The sequence below is a fragment of the Psittacula echo genome, assembly GCF_963264785.1.
Source record: "Psittacula echo genome assembly, chromosome: Z".
Lineage (NCBI taxonomy): Eukaryota > Metazoa > Chordata > Aves > Psittaciformes > Psittacidae > Psittacula > Psittacula echo.
This window is the reverse complement of record NC_137742.1, coordinates 100,444,147-100,467,912: the sequence shown is the minus strand read 5'-3', so window position 1 is coordinate 100,467,912 and position 23,766 is coordinate 100,444,147. Positions and strand designations below refer to the sequence as shown.

The 23,766-nt window shown below is 37.1% G+C and overlaps 1 protein-coding gene across 1 annotated transcript; it reads right to left on the bottom strand.

Annotated features, from left to right (window-relative positions):
* Positions 1 to 784: 784 nt before the first annotated feature.
* On the bottom strand, positions 785 to 14,966 carry BCO1 (beta-carotene oxygenase 1; the record flags this gene model as incomplete). Its single annotated transcript, XM_080638050.1, has 11 exons — positions 785 to 957; positions 1,591 to 1,702; positions 3,083 to 3,177; positions 4,047 to 4,149; positions 5,290 to 5,547; positions 6,375 to 6,595; positions 7,548 to 7,695; positions 8,550 to 8,697; positions 9,753 to 9,882; positions 11,267 to 11,395; positions 14,903 to 14,966. The coding sequence occupies 11 exons, from the start codon at positions 14,964 to 14,966 to the stop codon at positions 785 to 787; spliced, it is 1,581 nt and encodes a 526-aa protein (XP_080494176.1).
* Between the last annotated feature and the right edge of the window lie 8,800 nt (positions 14,967 to 23,766).

Sequence of the window (23,766 nt, the reverse complement as noted above, 5' to 3'; positions counted from 1 at the left end):
ATATATGTACTGTTATTTACAGAGACTAGTAGCAATATTAATAAATACTGCATTTCTGTTTACCTTTCACACAATGTAACCATCTAGTTACATGAAATACCATGTCAGATATTCTCCTCAAGGAAAACTGATTTCAATAGGAAGCGTTTAAGATTTAATAGGACTAAAGTATAATTGAATGCTACATAAACCCATATATTCTATTTCTAGTTACTCATTTTTGTCAACATAAAAGGGAAAAACAGCGATCAATTTATTAGCAAAGCTGGGGGGGTTTAGGTTCTAAATTAGAAAGTTGTAGCACCTCAGTTTAATACTTTGGTTATGGTGGAGTTTAGGAAATCAAGCACCAAGAGAATGCATTGCCATGAGTTATTAGTATCATAGCAGATAGTGAGGTTTTATGGCAGGAGACAACTTCCATTGTGAGCTGCAATTTTGAAACAGTCAACGAAAGTTACATGAGCTGCAGACACATGTGACTCATGGTATGCATCACCCTATAAATACAGTACTTTATTTGCTCAGAAAGCTATATTCTACTCAAATAAATCATTTGTTGTTACCTTTGTCTCCTACTCTGTGCCCCACAAGTTGTATATAACGTTAGCATTTCAGACTGATTATTCTTCTTTTGGAGTAGTTATGTACCATTTGTGCATATAATTATTTGTAATAAAAGTTATCTCTTATGACATATTATAAGACAAAGTGGTTCCTGGAAAATATTATCCCCCATTCCATATAAGGTTGTCTAAGCTTGTGTGATAGAGTAAGTAGCATTTTACTCTGTTTCAGTCTTAGAATCTTTCTCTGGTATAAACATTCCGTGCAGGTCCAGATGCAGTTCTACATCTATTATGGCTCGGCCCAATTCTTTGAACGTTTTAGCATCCAAGACAAGTAGAAAGGGTGCTTTCTTTGGATCAGACACCACAATACAGGTCAGAACAACACCTGTGACATACAAATGAAGAATTAGAAGCCCATAACAGTTACACCAAGCAGAAAAACAATTCTTGTTTCCTAAGAATCTTAGGACACAAACTGAAAGTCTACTGAGAGTGCTAAAGAACTAACAAATGCTTCCCTTCTGTGCTTTTTCCTGGTCTGCCTGCAGTTCATTGAGAAGGAAGAAGGCAAACCAACACTGAATTGTGTGCCTGGCAGTTATGTGACTCATCCTTCCAGCTATTTCACATTTGCCTTTGCAAGGAGTCACTTGAGAACAGAACTGGATCAAGATTTCAGGGATACTTGTAGTGCCACTTCGTGTTCTCATCTGCAACAACACTGACTTCCCACAGCTTCAGCAATTCCAAACTACTGATAACTCCAGCTCCAAGGCTCTCTGAAAAGTCCTAAGCATTGGTTTTATTGTTTATGCTTATCCTGGGACATTACACAAGCTGATTTTAGTCTAATATTGCTTTGGGTTTCGTTTCTCTTTGGGAGTAAAATGGCTGGTGCTAATTTTAATCTCACAGTGCAAGCAACAACCCAGCTTCCTCAGCTAAGAACGATGAAACTTGTGAGATTTAATGCAAAACTCATGTAACCCTATCTTTCAGAATGTTGTCATCATTTTACCATCATCCTCTTCTTTTGCATCAGGGTTGGGAACAAAAACGGGCTCAGAAGGCCAGCAGTGGTCCTCTTCCCAGTGGAGCATTTCCTTTGTCTGGACATTAAGTTTTGCGATCTAAATTGTTGTGACCAGAAAAGAAAAATGTCAGTGACCCAGACAGTGGTTTATTCCAAAAGTACAATGTGGGGGATTAGCTAAGAGCTAAGGAGCAACAAGGCATGTGCTGTAACAAGAGGGAAACACTTGGAAAATGTTAAACTTTGGAGTTACATTTAGTGGCTGCAAAATCTCACAACGTTCTTTTAATTCCATTTCATGAGATTACAATTACACCTTTCATTGATAGGCTTTAAGTATTTTACAAATACTTAGACATCATGGGAGAACTTCAGTATAATTAATGCCTTCACTATAAAGTGAAAAAGTCCAAGGCCCAGACATTCAAGTGACATGCACCAAATCACTGCAATTCTGTAGTAATTCAGGAAACAGGATTTAAACCTTCTGTTTTCTAATTCTGTGAATTATTTTCTTTTTATTCTGACCTCAGTATTTCTCAAGTCTTTCTTACTGTTAGATAGAGTATACATGCCAGAGCAAAGGCTATTAATAGTGATGTGTAAAGATCAAACCAATGGGTCAAGAATTCCACACAGATACTGGTATTTACTGAAGATTTTCAACTCAATATTAATGGGTAAGTGCCTGACCAAACTAATCACCAATGGGGTTGCATGGCATTTTCCATTCAATTCTGTTAGGGCCTTTCTTTACCCATACGGATGCAGTTATATTCTTTTCCCTTTTGACCTTTTTAGTCAAAAGATACATTTACACAAAAATGAAACTATCCAAATTACTGGAGAAAGATTTTGGAAGAATTCTCCCTTCTAACCAAGATGACAGCAATTTTGCTATCAGACCTTACCTAAGGATTATGCGTGGTTGTTGCACCTCCGTTCAATAAAGAGCAACTGACATGTTGTTCTTTATTGCGAAAAAACAAATGTGATATGAAAAAAACCCCTTCTAACAGCATTTTTAACTACATATGAGTCAAGCACAGATTATCTACATTGAAAATCACAAACTTGCAGATTTGTTTGAGCTACTCTCAAAATTACTGCAATAAATTTCTTTGCATCATGCAGAAATCCAGGTTTATTTGGTAATCAGTTGTGGTAATTATATACAAGAACCAACAGTGACCTCAATTTGCACTGCCTTACAGTCACACAATAAGAATTATAAGAAGTCTGTCCAAATTATACAGGGTTTGTCCATACCTAACTGCAGTGTTTAGAAGCTTTAACTTGATGTTGAAAACAAGAGTTCGGTTTCTGGCCTCAGAGCCACACACTTTGAATTAGCATGTATGAATGAGATTAGGCTGTATTTTGGGCCAAACCAGGAAAGCATGGTCTACTTACAACTGCTTTAATTTGATTTGTTGTCTACAAATACAGTTTCTGACTTTGTAAATGTTAATTATACCTTTGTAGGAACCGGACTCCATTTGACTTCCGTTACATAGACATACTTGTATTTTTTGCCATTATAGTCATAGTTGATGCGAGGCAGTTCTATCCCTGGGTAAAATAAAGTTAAAGACTTAGGAACAAGTGAAGAAAAATTACTCAAGTATACATTTGCATATGCTAATCTTCAGGATGTTATGCCCTGTGAAGAACTTTGAGAGTGTATTGAATGGATTTTGTATGCCTGAACTTCTAAAAAGCTGAAGATGGATAATAACATAACAAAATTAAGCCACGGTTGTTTGTTAGTTCAAAAATGGCAAATTTTTATTCTTAGGGATTCATTATACTAGAATTTATGAGGATTTTGGGGTTTTATTTGTTTAGGATTTTTTGCTTTTTTTCTTTCTTCAGAAATAGGTGTCATGGGACGTCATGAGGCGTCAACATCTGAGATATAATTGGAGACTACCATTCTAAGGAATTACTTTCACTTTAGGTAAATATATATTCTTTATATATTCCTGTTATTATCCCCTGAAAAAAGTGTAAAAATTCACTTTCAAAGGCAATCTTTATAAAATGCAACAATAACTGAAGTTACTATTTACAACAGACCTACTAAATTAAAATTACTCTTGCAACAAGTAGATTTGCAAGCCATATTAACAGTTGTAAGATCAGACTTGGGATCCTGTGTTAGTATTAAAATGATGTAACTTCAGACATTTAAAGGATTTCACTCTTGGTAAATATATATATAAAAGGTTCAGGGTCATACATTACTGGATAGCCCCTTAGGAGGGAAGTAAAGAAGAAGAAGATTGTCAATAGCTACACTAAACTTATTAATTAAAAGTTTTGTTTCTTTTACCTTTGTAAAGATCTTACATATATAAACAGCTGTTAGGCATTATTAGAATGCATCTATGTGTGTTTAAAATAACATATTTGAGATTTGTATAATGGATATGTCTCACCTTCACACAGGGTTTCAGGCTGGCAATAGATGCTGCCATCTTTCTCTTTTACAGCAGTTGCAGTAGATGGAAGTTTGACTAAATTAGAACCTACTTCAGCATCCTGAAAGAGACATATGCTGAGAAAGTAATATCTCTAAGAATATGCTTCTAATTTAGATATTTCATCAGGTTTGATATTAATATAGACAATTTTGGGATTAAACAAAAAATTCCTTTGTATAATGTTTATCTTGTAGCATTAGATTCTTACTTCTTCATTAGAAATCTTGTTATATCCAGAGGATCTGAGTATATCACAGATGAATATATCACATTTTTAATAAAGCAAGCCTTTAAAAAAGTTTAGATAGACATGGCTATGCTCCAGAAGAACAATAACTCGATTACATAGTTTGTGAATTTAATTAATGAAGATGTATTTTGAGGAATTAGGTATCTAATTCCCATTAGAAGTCACTGAAGTTCGTTTGCACCTGCTATAAATTGAGTGCAAAAATACATGTGATGCACTCTCATTTTTAATACACTATTGCTGAATTGAAGGGTAGTTTGGACAGCTGGTGTGATCCAACACACCCTTTGTCATTGCTATGTAACTGTTCTTGAGACATGATCAAATCACTAAGACTTTGGGATGTAGAGAGAAAAATATTATCCCTTCCAAATGTATCAGGCTGAAACTTGCCCAAGTTGTTGGGCAGTATAAAATCCTCCCTGAAAACAGTGATGTAAAATGATGTTTTAAATTAAACTGAAAGATAAAATCTTTCCTCTTCGTGATAGATCTCTCACTTTAATGAAATATTCTCATTTTAATAAAACCATTTCAGCAGTTGGGAGTATGAGTATATGTAGGCTTGAGTAAAGTAAAGTGGAAGAAACAGATTGTGCAAAAACTCATGCATGCCTTTCCAGTCAATGGCCAAGTTCATAAGTCTGCTCATATTTGACAGCATTTTACAAATCTCACTGATAAAGAAGTGCTCAATAGCCCTGTTCTCCATAATGAATGGTATTTCATTATTTTATTAGGTCCTGTGACTGTAGGTCCAGCTGTTCATTGCCATTTCCCACAGTACATACACAAAACAAAACTCCTGCACACTTTGTGTATACAATATTTTTAAAGAATTAGAAATTTGCATGTAAGGGCTGACTACTAATAATTCACCCATTATTCACACTGATGTATTTTAGATACCTGATCAAAGAACAGATTAAAAAGACATTTTCTTTCTACCTTGTCGTACTGTAGAGGAACAACAAATCGTTTGCAGGTTGGCATGGAGGTAAGCTTAGTATTCTCTTCAAAGTCTTTACTCAGGTTTTTTAAGTAGAACATATCATATAAGCTGTTGTCTTTATAGGCAATAACATCAAATACAATGTGGCCATCCTCTTCATAAGCATTTACATGGTGAAAAAGCACCAAAGCATCGGTATAGAACTTGGTGGATACTTCTTTTTTAGTCCTCCTATCTACAAAATGAAACCAAGTCTGAAAGAGAGGAAACATTATTTTAAAATATTAACAAAGAGCAAATAGTTATTTAGAAAACTGTTTTCTACTGGTAGCCATCAACATTCTAATGTATTGTCTGTTTCTGCTGAAGCAAATTAAGAACTCAGGATTTGCTGCTAGGAGACAAGAGGTTCCAAGCTGAATATCAAAAAATGCCAAAGTAACATGAGTGTGGAAAAGCTTTAAACTAATATTACTGTTGCAAATTAGATTAGACTGACTCTCCTGTCAGATGCAATACATCTGATTATTATAATACTGTATAATAATGTATATTATCCACAATACATTATATATGTGTATATATACACATTATATATGTATTCATGTTGCACATCTTTTTTGCACAAAAAAACCCCACAGTAGCATCCCAGACACATAAGTTTTGTTCATGGCCCCAAAAAAATACTGTATATTGTGGATAGTATACAGTATTATAATGTCTATTATCCACATACAAATATAATGTATATATATACATTTGTATATGCATATGTATATATATAATGTACTGTGAAAGGGATGCTAGTGTGGTTTTGAATTTCTCTGCTAGCACACAGTATTTTTAACAATGCCAAACTATCCTCTTTGTCAAGCACTTCAGCATCAGATATTTATTTGTGAAACTTCTGAAGATAGGAGATAGTATAAAAAAAAATACAACTTCTAAAAAGATGTGCAACATGAAAGTCAAGGGTTGAAAAAAATGAGGCATTACTGAAACTAATGAACCAGATGAAAACCAGAGCAGTGTGGAAGAGACTGGCCTGGCCGCTTCCATTGCTCAGCATTAAGAAAAATACCTTCTCCTCGTTATTATAGACCAGGCAGGAAGCCCAGCTCACGCCTCGCATGTAAGCAGTTGCCAGTTTGACCATATCCAGTTTGAATGGCTGCTCTACAAAGACAATGTAATTTTCTGTGATTCCAAAGCTATGGTAGTAGCTTGGGTGGAGCAGAGAGCGAGAATGGATGGAGCATAGCACTTCCAGATGTTTGAAACGAGATTTCTTCTTTTCTGTTTCTGAATATAAACGATAAAAAATAAAATTATATTTCTTAGGAATTTCAATACCATCCTGTGCTTGGATTTCTCCCATATATGAAGTAGAACAACATGTTCTTCTCACTTTATTCCTATTAAGAAAGTGAGGTGTTTACTCTTGCATACCTAACATAGGTGTTTACATCTGAGTGAAGCAATGCAGTAATATCTCAGTGCTCCCCGTCTTAGTATTTGATTCCACTGTTTACTGTCTTCAGAAGTTACAGCACAGAGGAGAAAGATTTCAATTAAATCAGCAGTTCAAATGCCTCTATGTTTTTGAACTTCTAAGGAGATGTTCCTGTTTGGTCTATACTGAATTTGTTTGAGCCCCAGCTAGAAATGACAAACTTATCTTTCAGCTGTGGAAGGCCTCTTGGTTGTTCAACCAAGGGACAGACATCATAGTAGCAGCTGATTTTAAGACAACATTAAAAAAAGATTGTCTTGAAGAAAAAATAGCAAGCAATTTGCTCTGTGAGCAAAGGACTATTTCAGCAAGGCCTAGCGTAGGCCAGGTTAGTGAGGAATTTACTCTCCATTAAGTATTGTTTGGTATTATGCTTCCCTATAATTGCAGTATCAGCACTTTAAGAGCATTTTCATTTATGAAGAAAATTAAAATTTACAACTTAAAATTATATGTACTGCCCTATAGTTAAAATTGTTTCTGTTCATTCTCTTTCCACACAACACAATGCAAGGAATGCAAATTCTTCTAAGAGTTACTTCACTCTAGTAACAGTCAAAGTCAAATTCTTCTGAATTTGTAATAGCGCATGCCCAGACCAGCTAGCAGTTCTCAGTAAGTTAAAATTAACAAAATTAACGCTATTGGTTTCTAAAAGTGCTGTATCACCACCCCCTAACCTCAGAAGAAAAGAAATTGCTAACAAGTTTCTAGACAATATTGATGAAAGAAGTATCTTACCTGGCACAGAGGGAGGAATCTTAAATATAACATATTTTGTCTTCCCTTTATCAACTATTGAAGTACCCATGTTAAGAATATTTCCCGCACTGTCATAGTGTGGGTGAGAAGTTGCCAGATTTACTGCTGTGTATTTGCTGTAGTCAACCTGGAAAATCATACAACAGGAGATATTAGAGATGTGTAAGAAAATTAAAATTGATCTAGGCTAACATCACAAATCCACCAGCTTTTTATCACTGGCAGCCTTTATTGGTCCCCCATTTTCAAAAGGTCTTGAAATTTCAACAAGCCAAATTACTTACGTAGGTAATCAAATGATTTCCTGATTCAAGGCTAAAGCAAGTTACAGAATCTGAATTACATTCACCTCTCCCTTGCAGCTACATAACACAACAGGAGGACTGGCTAAAGAAGTTACTCTGCAAATATCCATTTAATCCTGAAAGCAGTTTATTTAATTGGGCTATGAGTCTAGCAATCTTCTGGATCAAAAGGTTTCTATTTGATCTAAAGTTTAGAAATTGTACTCAATTGTACTGTGTGCTAGAAAAAAACCTCATTGTATCTTTCAAGATTTCACTTTAATAATTAAGTAATATCTTGCATAACGTATTTGACAAGTAGTCATATAACTGACCTACTGAATTGCTACTTATGTAAATCATTTGATAACTACAGAGGCATAATAATGGAAATCATCCAAAATAACCATGTCATCGTGGTTTTATTCCTGCAACCTTGCTAGATTACATACAAGTAAAAACCCAGTTTTTCCCAAACTACCTGGGATTTCGTTTTGGACTCAGGAGTTCTTAAAACAACTGGTATCTTCCCTATTCCACTTTATCATGAATTCAGAAGTAAGAGAGTGTTAGAAGAAGAAATGTGTTTTTCCATGTTAACATGTGTCCTGCACATGTTTAACAGACCCTTATGAGCCAGCCTGAAACTTTATTCATTATCAGACAAGGAAGTAGAATGACAGACAGACATTCGTACCTTCTCTAATGTCTCCAGAGTCTGTGGATTAATTTTCCTGATGAAGTTAGTCTCCCCAGTAGCATAGAAATCATCCCCAGTTTTCATAATGTTGATGAGGCAGTTGTCTGTGAACTCAGGAATGGTGTGAGACAAATAAGAGAATGCCCTGTACAAGGGAAAAATTTGTGAAAATCTGGTCAAACAGTTTCTATCCAGAAGCTGATGGGTTTTTTAAGGTATGCCTTCATAAAATCGATGGATTCATATAATCCCTGATGGAATATTTTAGCTCCCGGTGCTATATTGTACAACAATTGTGATTTCAAAGAAGATTCAACTTCACATATGGGCTCAACAGTTTTTCTTATTAGTGTAGGACTTTATCACATTTACCTGAAGCCAAAACACTGTTGCTTATATCCTTTTTGAACTTAAAATGCCAGCACTACCTGATTATAACTGAAAGAAGAAAAGCATCTTATCTCAGGGTAGCAAGGTCATCAGAGGTAGTTGGGCCAGGAAGGAGGGATAGGTAAGCTACTTGCATTTGTTAGGGAATACTCACGCCAATTGTACAAGACAGGTGACAGATAACATGATGGCTTACACCTTGCCTCTCATATCATACTTTCTAACAGTATGAAAGCAGCTACTGCAGTAATCCCCAGTGGTTCTGATTTTGAACATTGGATTAGCTCAGGCCTATTGATGTAGTCCTTCAAAGCACTGCACCTGACTCAAGAAAGAATTGTAACTTTTCATCTTTTTTTTTTTTTTGTAAAAATGGTCTTTAATCAAGAAGTTTTTCTGATTTTATTTCAATTATTGATGCTTTTCATCTTTTTGTTAAATGAAATCTGCATAAATGCCTTTGCCATCTCTTAATCTTTTCCTTTCTGTTTCTCTTCTTACAGATTATCATTTTTATAAATTTCTGCAAAACACTTGAAAAAAATTTTTTTTTTCAAAATTACAACAAAATACTTGCAATAGTGAATAAAACACCCAATATTATATTGCTGCTAAATAAATATAAATATTTGCCTTAGAATAACCCACAGAGAGTACAGTGCTTGGATCTATCTCTTTCAATATTTACCAATTGTAAACTTACAAAACAAATTTTGTGTTTGTAAATATGAGTCCAAGGCAAACAGAAAGACATCTGTACTGGAGAAAGAAGTAGACAGAAGAGTTTTGCTGGAAAAAAACATTGCTTACTTGGCAAATATGTTTTTGCATGGATCTGGATAAGCCATAGTTCCAAACTCAGACACCACGATTCGGTTTGCTTCTATATTGCTGTTGTACGTGTCACTTCGGAGATACTTGCTTCTGTAGTAAACTTCACCTGACAAAGGCCAGACAGGTTTCAATCACATTTAATGCAGAGTTCTTTAGAAAATTAGCACAGGTAAAGTCAGAGAAAGAGTTTCTCAAGCAGCTGTCCTTTAGCTAAGAGAAGTTTGCAGTGAAGACAATGCCCCTAACTCCCTGGTTTGGAAGGCTCTCTCAGCTTTCTAAGGAGCCCAGGACTGTTGTTGTGGCAGCTGAGATTGCTAGCGGTTTGGTTATAGTCCTCAACTCATAACACATGTGAACAATACTGGAAGACTGGGGAGAGGAAAGGAGGGATTTGGATAAACTATTTCAGTAAACTAAGACAATCTGTGTAAAACTGATTATTTATATGTTAATGTGCAAGTGGTGGTAAATCTCCTGTATTGAAAAAATGAAGTTATGAGAAAGTAACAAATTAAGTGAAGGAATAAATATCCATCCTAAACAATTTAATGGTACACTAGAATTGAACTAACTGAGCTCTATTTGCTTTAGGTGAGTAATATAAAATGTACTGGTCATTTCTTTATAGGTTATTTTGTTAAAGATGTAGAGCTGAACATGCAAGGAGATCCTGCAGTTGCATTAAATGCCTCCAATCACAGAAACGGAAACTAAAAGGTAAACACTGGGAACAGAGGATGAAAGGAGTAAAACACGGTTCTTTTACAGATATGTACTTTTTGCAAGAAGAATCTAGGTGTAAAAAATCCTGCCCCACATTGTAAAACAGCTGAATGCGTATAAAGTGCTTTAGCTGAAAGCAAAATATGAGGTTGGTTTGGATAGAGGAGCTGCCTGTTTTCTCTCCACAAATATGACAAGTAGGAGGACTGCTTGCAGGGGTGTCAAGTATATATAAGGGAGGTTTGGTATGTTAAGTGACACAGTGGCCCAGTTTCTTTCCTGGCCGCTGTTATAGCTGCAGCCAAATCCCAAGGGGGTAATGTTAGGCTTCTCTGAAACTAGGTTGTTCATCCACAACAGAAAAACCTTTAGGTATTACAGTTCTTGTACTGGTTGATCCAGCTGGAAACTCGGAAGCTCTGGGTGGAAGGCACAGGCTGCCCTGCAGTGACCAGCTCAGAAATCAGGCTGTCCTGTAGTGCAGACAATTTTGAGCTTTGGCACTCCAGAAAAGAGGAAAAACATAAAAAAAATGGGAAATTGCTTTAAAGAGATGTTGCTGCTGCTGTGGAGAGTGGTGTGTGACTATATGTTTGGAAAGTCCTTCCCCAAGGTGGCTACCACCTCACCACACATGCCACACTGCAGACAAAACACGCAAACTGATAACACTAATCAAATTGGGAATTACCAACACAAGGCACCAAAATATAGGCTTTTTAGGGTTTGATTTGGGTTTTTTTTTAATCTGATGTGCAAGAACTTACCATTTTTAAATGTAAAGCTATGCAGCAGAGCCATGCCATCAAACCAGTGGTTATACTTCGTGTCCCCAATTGTGTGCATCCCTGGGCCATTTCGGAGAAGTATCCCTTGCAACCATGTGGGCAATTGACCTATGAACAAAAAGGAGATACCATCATCCATTCATTTAGGTGAGGAGCATGTTAGAGGATAATTTTCCTGACAGCATAGGCTTCATGTAGGCAGCTACACTGTGGATGTGTCAAGATTTGTAATAGCATATAATTATGTTGGAGTTTGGTTTTACTAAAATATGATCTGCTCAAAAATGTGGCACTAGTAATATTCTGCATGAATATTGCTGTATGAGATCACTATAAGAAGATGAAATTGCTGGAATAATTTGCTAAATAACAGGAAGTAAATAAGATGAGACCTTCCTTTCCTGTACTCAGGTTTTAAAATGATATATTTAAACCTTTGTCCTCAAGCCAGGAAAAGCTACAGCTTGTCAGAAATAAACATATTTTGTAGGTTATATGACTTGCATCTGCCTTCAGTACGTCAATTTAAACTTCAGGCTAAATGAATTCCAGTGAAAATTTCGGTAATAAAATTACAAAGCATAATGTAGTGTCATTTGGGGAGTGCTTTTGTGACACTCGTCATAATGTTGATGTTTTGAACACAAATAAAAGGTAGGAATACTATAGTGAAAATACGTAAGTACTGTTGAGGTTTGAATAAGAAATGTTCCTCATCAAAACCCTGCAAGAAATACATTACCCACTATTGACACACAGAATAACAACAGTCAAAGAATTTCATTAAAGAGCTAAACAAAGCGTATCAGATTTATATGCTTCACTTGCTTCTTTGTGTGTATGCCTCCTGAGGGAACACTGAAGATCACATACTATTTATCCACACAATCCTGTGCTGAACATTGTCTCTGCATAAAATGCTATTCCAAACTTTTACTTTCCCTTATCATTTAATCCCATGTTGAACATATTGACACACTTTGTAATTAATACTCCCTTTACAGCAGATAGAAATGTCCTCCTGTGGAAATGCTCAATTTTGTTAAAGCTGATGCAGTTGCAGAGGAGTAACAATTGTTTTGCTCTAAGATTTTCCAAGATCCTAGAAGGACTTTGGCCACTTTCTAAGAGAATATTTCCTTTTTTGACCATTTTAGGTAAGGGAAAGAGAGTCATGTGCCATATCTTTAAACAGATTACATTAAGGACACAAGTTAAAAACATCCACATGCAAAGGAAGGACATGGAGTAAATGTCAGCTTTACCTAAAATATATTCTCAGTCAGACTAACCAACTGCATGCCACAATACTCACACAACTTCATTACTGTTACTGTTCTGGAATATGGGAGGAAGATAAAATATTGTTGACATAATGGATGGACTATCATTGTTATTATTATTGTTAATGTTACTATTATTATTACATTCTGAAAGAGCCTTGAAAACTAAACCTTTCTTGCCTAATGCAAGAAGTTCCAATATAATAATCATAGGGGCATTTTTATAAGATGAACAAGGTTTAATCTTTAATACAGATAACCGCACAAAACTTGAGCAGCTAAAAATAGTTGATGAGAAGACAGTGAGGAAATGACGAGTTAGCAGAAGAAAAAATCCTTCAGAGAGAATAGGATGGTGATCTTAAAGAAAGTATATGTTCAAAATAGATACAAATTTAGTCTGCTTATATGCCTAAATACAAGCATTTCTCTTCTTGCCACTTCTTGCCACTTCCCTTCTTCCTGTTTTCTGTTATTTGGCATCAGGACACTGTAGGCTTTTCTATCTCCTCAATACTATGGGTGACTGCAGTGTAGTGAGTGTAGTCTTCTGTGCCTCTACCCTCCTACCAATGCCATTTAGCACTCTAATCTCTGCAATGAGCATGGGCTGCAATGCTAACACTGAGTTGGGTTGACTGCATGTGGTCTTGCTGCGACCAGTCTCTCTTTCACTATGGTGAAAATGTAATACTTCTGCTTCATATGAGGTCTTGTGAGATTTTGACCCTGTCCAACTGTCTTCTACTTTGGGGCCATTATTCAGGAAAAGCAGATATTTCTGCAATTCAGCGAACATCTTGCAGCTCCTAGAGCTAAAGATTTTGTTTAGAGATTATTCCTCTATGTCAGAATAACGGTGCTTATTAAGTGCCAGAACAGGCAAATAAAATAATTCTTCTGGAAGAAATAAACAGGGAAAAGGGGGATCTTCTTTTTAAGGCACTGAGGATTTGATGCAGCTTCTGAAACTTCTGGTGTAATTCAGTGCAGTTTCTGGGACAATTCCAATATGAAAAGCACAGAGCAAAGGGTTAAGTTTCTAGATGAAAGTTTGTCCTAGTGGGAATTAAGACCTTCTGTAAATCACACTGGCATCAATCAGCATCCCAAAGTCCTTAAACAGCTTTAGAAATCTGGACTGTGTATCATTTTGCTTCAGACTTTCATCTGAAGTGGAAACAATAGTACTTTTCTATACCACATGAAGACACAGCAGTGGCACCATAAGATCTCCAAATATGTGGGCATTATTAACTATCACAGCAACAGAGTCTCATGGAGCCAAAATACTGGCAGGGCTCAGGGTTAGCAAAATATTTAAAGAGATCAAATTTCTCGTTAGTTTTCATAATTGGGAAATAATTATCACTGTTACCAATGATGGAACATTTACCGAAAAATGAAGGCTTTTTGGTTCAAATAAACCACTGCATAATACAGATCAGGTCTGACAATACATAGTTTGTTTGCAAACAACTTCAAATGTTTCAGTAATAAGTTTTTATTTTGAGGAACAGAAATTAAATGGCATAAACCCACTGCAAATTGTAGCAAAGCACTTCGAAACAAAGCCTTTTGCAATTCAGACACAAACTGAACAACAACAAAGTCCTGCAGCACACGTTGTACTCAGGAAGTGACTTTAAAATCGAGACTAGATGTGTACCTTTCTCAGACTACGTATTGCAAACAGTGCAGCATGTATTTACTAAATAGGAGTTCTCAGCAACAAACCTCTCCTGTAAATGTAGCAAAACCCTCTTCTGTAAAGTATAAAATAGCAGTAAGAATAACAGATTGATCAAGTGTTTATCCCTGGAGAGCCTTTTAAAACTGCTTCAGTAAAGGATACTCTGCGCAGATTGACTTCTGAACCCTCTTTTCAACGGTAGACCATTGCCTCCATTCCTGCTGCTTTCCTATTTAGCAATACTACTGCTGAAGAGTCCCGGTTTTAGTGACTGTCTCCAGGAGGCAGGGAAGAGTGTGAGCAGACACGGAGAGGGTAGGGAAGGGTTACAGCGAGGAGAAACTGAAAGCCAGAGCAGAGCCATGGGGGAGGGAGCGCCTGTCACCAGATTAAACCCCGACACTTGTCCCTCGCCAGCAACTTCAGTGAATCCCGTTCAGACTCCTTTGAGAAGTACACAGAAATGTGAAACGAGGAAAGTCCTGCAGCTGGAGCATAAATATTATCTGAGATCAGTACTTTACGCAAAACTCACTTTTCTTACTTTTGCAGTTTCCGTTTTCCAGTGTTGTGTTGGGTAAACAATGTTGAAAACACAAACATAACCACACATATTAGAACAGGTTTTCTTGCACTTACCTTGCACCTTAGCTTTTATGGGCTCTGGATGTTCTTCTTTATTCCTACCAAATATGATCTCCATCTCTCATGCAACAAATGTGTTGTGGGTGCTGTGCTTAGCCGCTGCTGCAGCCCTGGCGCTCCTCTCCTGTCTGGGCTTAGACCAGCGCTTGCCTCTTACGTATAAGGATAAGGTCAAACTGCAAAGAGAGCTAGTGGCTCGTGGCTTATAGATCGACAATTTATACTAGCTGATCTTTAATCCCTAGCACATACACTAGAATTTTGCCCATTCTTATTACAATGAACTCACTGATTCAAAGGAGGAGCAAGAAAAACCTGTTTGCTCTCTAGGAATCTATGTGAAGCAGCCAAGCACAAGCAGGAATCAGGCAAAATTATTCTGGAACATCACCTTCAGCATTTCAGGTACAAGTTTAGATGCCATATAGGGGTGCTTGCTCCATTTGGCAGGTAGGGAGAGGAAAAGAGAAGGAATCTCTACACACTGTACTGAACTTGGCTTTTGGGGAGTGACAGACATTTCAGAGCAGGGTATCATCCTTTTCTTTCCATTCTGTGAAGTTCAAATCAGGCCGTAGTATTAATTAAAAAAATATCACCACTAACAGTCATGTGCTGTATTTGTTTGTATACAAGCTGGTCCAGAATGAACTGAGTGGCACATCTTTGAATAAAACATCTTTTCACAAATACTCGCTATAACATATTCTCCCTTATGTGACCTGAATCCACTCTATGTGAGCATAGCAGGCACCATTAAAAGTAAGGGGGATTTTTAACTTCGTGCTTTTGTTTCTAGATAAGGTACTTAACTGAGTTCAAGGTTGTTAATTTTAAAATCCTCTGGGAAAAGAATTATTTCAATATAAAGCATGTGATTGCAGAGCAAATCATAGGCTCCATTGAACACGATGGATAAAAAGATTCTTTGCACAATTATATATTATGCAATTCCATTAGGTTACCCTAAAGTCCAACTTTTCAGCTAAATCAGCATTGTTCTGAAAATGTTTTAACATCACTTCTTAGAAACATATGTATTTATTTTGTTTAAAATAGAATTTGTGCTACAGACTGCTCTGACATACTCATTATATATATTGCTTCTCTATTCCTAACCTATTGCATGTTTGCTGGTTTACCTTCATTTCAAAGCATCATCGAGACAGCACACCTTTGTGTCTGTTCGAAAAGCACTAGCAGAAGCTGGTGATAACAAAATAAGAAGCCATTTTAAAAAAGAAAATATACGGGTTTTGTTGGAATTAGTAGTATTAATAAACAGCAGGACTGAACCAGGAGACTATAGGGGATGAAGGGTATCAAAGTCCACATACATACAGATATGCAGATACATATACATACGCTATATATGCATGTGTAAGTATATGTACCTATATGTGAAAGAGAGTGTGTGTGTGTACTGGGATGTAGATTACTTGTATACCCAAAGCCAAGTGAAGGATTTATCAGCACTGTTAGAGACTGAAATGGATCTGTCCAATTCTACTTCCACTAAGCCATGGGGACATTTTCTCTGTCCATGTTCTTCTGCTTTGCTTTAGTACTTTAGTTCTCCCCAGTGCATCCTCATCCATTGACATGGCCAAAGCTCTTAATGCTGCAATTTTAATTATCTGACCTGGAGTGGTCTAATATGCACCAATAAGATTTCCATGGAGCAGTAAAACAGCAATAAAAAAGATAAATTCAAGTAACTTGCCTTTCTCCACCATGATTGCTCATGTAGTTTAATGTTCAGCCAAGATAAGATAATTGGAAACCTTATTAAAAGTTGTTTGAATGGAAAAACAAGGTGCTGCAGATATCCAACAGCTCTTGAAATCAACCTAAATGTGTTTTGATAGCTAATTTCAGGTGTCTGAACCTGGAATTTTGTCCCATATTTTGTTCAATTTAAATAAGGAGGCCTTGCAAAGTTCCTTTATCCTGCTAGTCAGTGAAAAATACTTCATTTACCTTTCTTTTGTCTTCTTTTTTCATCATGCTAATGACAGATACACAGTTTATTAAGGTATGGAGAGATCAGTTTTCTTGCTGAGCAATTTTCTTCTATTTTTTTACACTGAAATGGAGAAATATCAAAGTATTGATTTACAATTATAATGTGTAATTATCAGCAGAGCTACATATGGAGTAGAGGACTTCTCTGATTTCATTATTTCACAGTATTTCTTCTTCCTTTGTAAAAAAATGTGTTTGGTGGGAGAGAATGGAGGTTTATAGAGCTCTACATTCTAGAAAAAACAGAAGAAATACAACCCTCTTTGGAGAGACTACAGTGACTCTTTGATCTTGGGTTTACCAGGCATACTGTAACTCACATATAATGTTTACCAAAACATTATAAGCTCATGGAGACTGTGCTGTCTTACTTTTCTCATTAGGGACTATTGAAAACATAATCCTTAATGCAAGTGATCCAGTTTGACCAGGCTTTCTTGATGCTTGACCTTATTTACAAACACTGCCCAGTTGCAGAATCCTTCAAACACAAATCTTCCCCCAACCACATCTTGCATTTCTCTTTGCAGTTTCCTCTTTCTCTTCACCCCTCATGACAACATTTGTGAAGTTACCAGCTCCCCACCACAGGCAGGTTTTCTTCACTGTATTATTTTCAGCCTTAAACTGCGGTGAAGGCTACAAACTGTTTCCTGTTGGATTCTTTCTACTTTTCACTTCCCCCTGTGGAGCAAAGCATTACCCTGCCCAGCACTGGTCTGGTGGTACTGTGTGGTCGTGCAAGGCTGGGGATGACATTTAGAGTGTGACCTCTGTGATCAAAACAAAACTTCACAAAGCAAAGGAGCTGATTCACTTATTTTCTATTATAACAATAATGCCATTGCCATGTGTCTACCTTTGTACTTTCAGTTCACTTACACAAGAAGCAGATTGTTGCCTTATAAATCAGAGAGACACCAATATTATTCCTTATCTTTATATTGAAATGTAAGTACTTAATCTCAATTTTCCTACTATAAAATTCGAGTTTTAATTAAAGGCCATTAACGAAGGTCAAATTACCCGATACGACTTTCAGCTCTGCTAAGAACTTTCAACTATCAACTGGTATCTGTTATTACCAAATAAAGAATCCAACAGTAAAACTGATAAGAGCTTAAGAGTCATTCTTGCTGAAATCACACCGATTGCTATGTTACTGTTACTGTGACATACATACAAGCTCTTATCTTTGTTAAATACTGACTTATTGACATGATCTCATTTCAGAAAAATACCTCCAGCACTATCTAGGAGGACGTCTCTTGCACTGTCCAAGTATAACTGCAAACACAAACTACCAATATAATTTGTTCAAATGGAAATAATAATAGTTGCTATCTATTATTGTGAACAGGTTTTGTTTGATTCAAAATACTGTTTTGAGCAGTGTTGTTTCAATCAAAATAACTGGTTTCATGAGGTTTTAACTATTTTCTTGAGATTTTTTTGAGATTGTTGTAAGGTTTCACTATTTTTGTGGTAAACAAAAAAGTTTGCTTGCTTTTATATATCCGCATATTTTTAATATAATCATATTTTTAATATGTATCACCAGGTAAGTACTAAATGACCACATTTATGACCAAATGTGGTTATTTAAATGACCACACCAGAAATACTGATGTGATCATTTAAATAAAAGCACAGTTTGCTTTAGTACTAAGATGCTTCAAGTGCTGAGGCACAGAACTACGAGCCTACGCACTCCAGGCTGAGCCTGCCCACTGATCATAATGCTCAAGGATTTAAATGCCCAAACATGATATTCAAACAAGTAAACAGACACAGTACCCACATAAACTTCCTCACCGTAAGACTTTTATAACCTTATCTGAATGTTTCATCCCAGAACTATTTACATGTAATATTTAATATGTTACACAGTTCAGTAATGTGTTTTCAAGTGGGCAGAACAACATGAAGGTTGGTGTTCACTTCCATGGCTGAAGGTGTAGAAAAGGTGTTATAGATATTTACAGTGGGTGAAGTTAATGCCACTACATATTGTCCTTCCTTTTAGCCTATTGTCATCTTTGGAAGAACATTAAAAAAACCCTAAAAAGAACTGTTTTCTGGTTTTAGTCAGGTGGTACCTGAGTGTAAGAGTGCTTAACACAAGAGCAGTGACCCTGAACAGAGAGACTGATGGACCTCCAGTCTTTGCAGTGTGAGGATTGTGAAGCTGATGTCGTTTGTGAGGTGTTGGAGATCTAACGACGTGAGACATTACTAATGACAAAAACTTGTAACACAGCTTTTTTCTTCCTGTTTTCATGTCCTGTAACTGACGACAAGCAGATAAAAAATGTGTAACAAAATGAAATAACACAAGAGTTGGAAGCTGGACCGCCTTAGAAATATGGCTGGTCTAATGCTTACGGAAGTCTGGGGTCACTGCAGAGACACCAGTGGAGCTGTGACGGCTATTGATTCAAATCCAAGCAATATATATATATATATATATATATATATATATATATATATTATTTTTTGCCTCTCTGTGTTCTAGGAAAATTTCGGTTTATTTGTACTTACCAGTTAATATTTTACCCAAAGAGAGTACCTTTAATCCCTTAAGCAGTTCTCTTATAAAGATACTAAGCAATGGCTCACCTAAATTGTGCCACTTAGTCATGATCACAAGAACACATGAGGTGTCAGCAGATGCTTCAGATAGTTCTGCTGCTTTCCATATGAATTCATAAGCCATCATAATAATAATCCTACTTCAACAGTAATAACCCTAGCTCAATTAATGTTCTTACGGGGCACACTTATCCTTTTCTTCCCAATAGTCTGCTATGGAAGGCAATAAACCATAGCAACTAGGTGGGAGACATCAACTGTATGGCAGGTGGGAAAAGTCAAGCTATCAAGAAACAGATGCTTCCAAAGGGACAGATTCTAGGAGAAGATCCTCAGGGACTTATCCAGGCAGCACTCGTGACAGAAGGGAACCATACACGTCCTATAAATGGAATTAATGTCCGACCCAGCAACTCCTGAATGTAGTCCTACTTATCTTTTGCTGACCCCATCATGTAAGGCATGAATGTCTAATTTAATTATTGCACCCTGTAGAGATAAGAATTGTTTTCCTTGCTTTTCTAAACAAGATAACATCAAAATTGCGATTTGGCAGGGCTCACTGGTAAGTTCACTGTGTTGCCACATGGAAAATTAGCCAGTAGAGCAACAACAAAACCAAACCCTTTTTAGTTAGCAAATAACTGAGTATCAGGACAAACAGCCTGGGAGAGCAGCAAGGAAGTGTGACTGTGACCCAACTTTTTAAACTAATTGGGCTTTTTGAAAGCCAGCTGGAGAGATGGAAGATGTAGGTGTACCTAAGGGCTTTTCTCCATCCCTTTCTGGACAGTCTGTTCAGTACTTCCTACCTATCTGGGTAGTAATGAAACAAATGTTCTCAAGAGGCAGTGCTGCACACCACAAAGGTGTACATGATACATTAAAATGAACTCATGATCATGTCTCAGGTTAATGATACCTGAAAATAATATCTTTTTTCTACCTCAAAGCAATATAAATCATTTTTCCATTTATATGATTATTCAATTCATACAACAGAGATTATTTCTGTTCCTGATAAAATCTATACATTACATTCAGTAATATTCAGGAACGCAAAAATAGTAATAACCTCCTACAGAGAGTAAATTTACTTGCTCTTCCTCAAGGCAAATGAAGTACAGCCAAGATGAATAGGGATGTGCTTTATTCCTTCCTATTGGCAGCTCTTCACTTCTGAAATCTTCAAATCTAGTACTTTCTGGCCTCTGTTAAGGGTTGTCAAGCTATTCTGCTGTGCTACAATGCCCTTTGGAATCATAGGATGTTCTCAGGCTGTCATAATGCAGCTCTAATCTGCACAAGGATACAGATCAGGACCAACTTTGAGTCAGTGGTGACACCATAGCTCTCCTCCAAGTCTGTGCACAAGCTCTCCAGTAGCCCAGTGAAACTCTGGAATTCATTGTTCTTAGGTCTAGGACACCAAAGTTCAAATATAGAAAAGTCTTATGAATGACCCATGCTCTAATGGCAGCCGTTGGGTCATGGAGATATTTGCAGCTGGATTCAGGGTACCCTGAGCTATAGAGTTATTGATTACACTGAACAAGAACTCAGGCTTATATTTTTCAAAGATTGCAATCCAGTGCTTGCTGCCTGATTTGAGGCACGAAAGGCTGATTTGCAAAGGTGTCAAGGTAAGCCTACCACAGTGACACGTTATATAAGCATTGTGTGTGCTCATTGCCTGTTCTATCAGAATGTAGACATATAAAGCTAAACTTTCCAAATGGCATATAATTTACATATGTAAGTTCTAGTTAGAAAAGATAAAAGTTATTATGAGTACTTTGAGATTTCACTACCAAAACTGAGCTGGTTTTAAGGGATTCAATTTTAGGTGTGGTCATCACCACCTGAAAGGCTTCCTTATAGAATCTCAGGGTAGGCATGATTGCTTTTTTTAACACCTATTAACTTTTTCAGCATTATAAACAAAATATGCCTCAGAATTCTTTCACCTCAACTTACAAAATTACAACAAAAAATTAATAAAACTTGAAGGATCTGTTTGACAACCAGGAATAAATCATTCATTGTTGTCTTTTTGATGTTTTACATAGCTTCCCTGAAGAAACTTTTTCTTGATGGCCACCATCTGTTGTAACTCCTAAGGGCAAGTTAGGACTCTGTAAGAGATCTGCAGGGCCCCCTAAAGCAATTCTGAGAAAAATGAAAGACTTATTCCAAGAGAGTTCACAAACAAAGGAGTTATTCATAGCTTCATTGCAGCTTGGAGTGAGGGTGTGAAAATATTGAGAAAGCTTTGTCACTGATTTCTAGTTAAAGCTTGCAAAACATAATTGCTTTTCAAGCCTTATTTTAGCTGGTAATATGTTTTAGTTTAAGTCACTGGTACATAACACATGCTGTAGGGTGGTTGCTACACCAGCCTTTCAGGTGGACAGCTGTAACTGAACAAGGATTAACAGGTCTTGGCTATATGCAAAAGGCTCACAGTGCTTACATACAGACTTCTCTTATGTCAGTCTGCTCCAGTTCTTCAGAACTATGCAACAGGCAAACAAAAAACAGCAGATGAATGGTGTTGGTGTATCCAAAATCTGTGTAGCTGACATTATGCCTGACACATGCTTGAAGTTTCTGGAGTGGCTTTAAAATACCTTTTAGGAATCAGTTACACTTCCATGGGCAGCCACAAGAGGAGAACTCAGTGTAATTGCTAGCCACCCCCTTGAGACAATGAGAGAGCTTGCATTAAGCACGTCCAGGCCTTCCCACACATGAAAAATGAGGTTATACAACAGGGTGCACCAATTTGTCTCTTGCACACTAGTACCGGTGACTAATAAAGTAACTTCTTAACTATTTAAAGTATTTATATTTAGCAAGCTATACAAAAGCAAATAGCAGGGGGGGGAAAAACACCACCACCTCTGCCCCATTATGCTGTGAAGCTTCCATGCAGATTTATGACATAAGAAAATCGTGTCTTGAAAGTGTCTTTCTGCTGAGGAAGAATGCAAAAGGCGTGTTTCCTAGAAAACGGTAAATTCAAGGAGCACTGTTTATTTGTAATCCAGACATTTTTCACTTAGCGGTGAAAAAGGCTTTCAGGAGATTGCTTTCTTCTTGAGGACCCCAGTTGCCAATTTTGATACTTTTAAAGCAGCATTTTCTTTTCCGTAAATGCTTTTCTTTTCCTTGTGGTAAACAAAATAAACTGACTGCTTTACTGGCAATACAATACATGAAGTCAACAAACTGCAAAAGAGGAAAACTGTCTTTCTTCCATTCCCCATCTGCTGCAGGCAGCTGAAGAGTTACTTATAGCAACCATAGATTAGGAAGAAAAATCACATTGCTGTAGGAACTGCCAACAGTAGACTCACTTGGAGAGCTTGGCTTTATTTGTAGACATTTCCAAACATTATTTGTTCTTTTTTAGGGCCTGTTTCAAAATCCGTCAAAGCCAGAGACAAGACTTCCTTTAATTTCAATGGCTTTGGAGCAGATTCACAGAGGAGAGCCTGTGGCACGTCCAGCTCCTGCATTTGTAGGACTATGTTTATGCAGTCAAAGTTCCAGTTGCAAAGAGAGAACTGGACAATGCTACAGAATCCATTCATCACAAATGTGAGCCAACAGCACCTACTGGATAGCGATGCCTAGTCTGCATCACTAAGATTGATGCATTTGAGTACAATCTCCTTCATCACAGCAATATTTTCAGAAGCAGGCTGTTTCTTATATCTAAAAGGACAAAATAGGAGGGCTGGCTGCCAGCTTCTGCAAAGCCTGGCAAGTCAGCAGGCCATGAAGCAAGGACTCTGAAGGAAGTATCATGAAAACATACAGTGGCCAACAAACTGAACAGCAGCTTCCCTTACCCTGACTTTTGCAATAGCTTCAATATAAAACAGTTGGGTTGGGGGTTCCCAAACTGTAGCCAATGAAGTTTTGTATGCAGGCCAAAAGGAACTCATTTGTAGACATCCTCAGCAGAACCCCCACTTGATAATCACAGTTGTACGGTCTCTTCCAGGAAGGGGATGGGTGTCTGGGCACTGACTGGGCCATATCCATCAGCTAATTAGAGTATGGATTCGCTTTCTCCAGAGGTGAGAAATCCAGTCCGAACAGTCATATCTCAGCTGCGCCATATACCCTCCCTATTAATCAGTCAGAAGCAATGCGGGATCTGCTCTAAGGGCTCCATGGTTCCATAGCTAAGGTAAGTCTTGATTTTCAAGTGCAGTAGGAAAAGAGACATC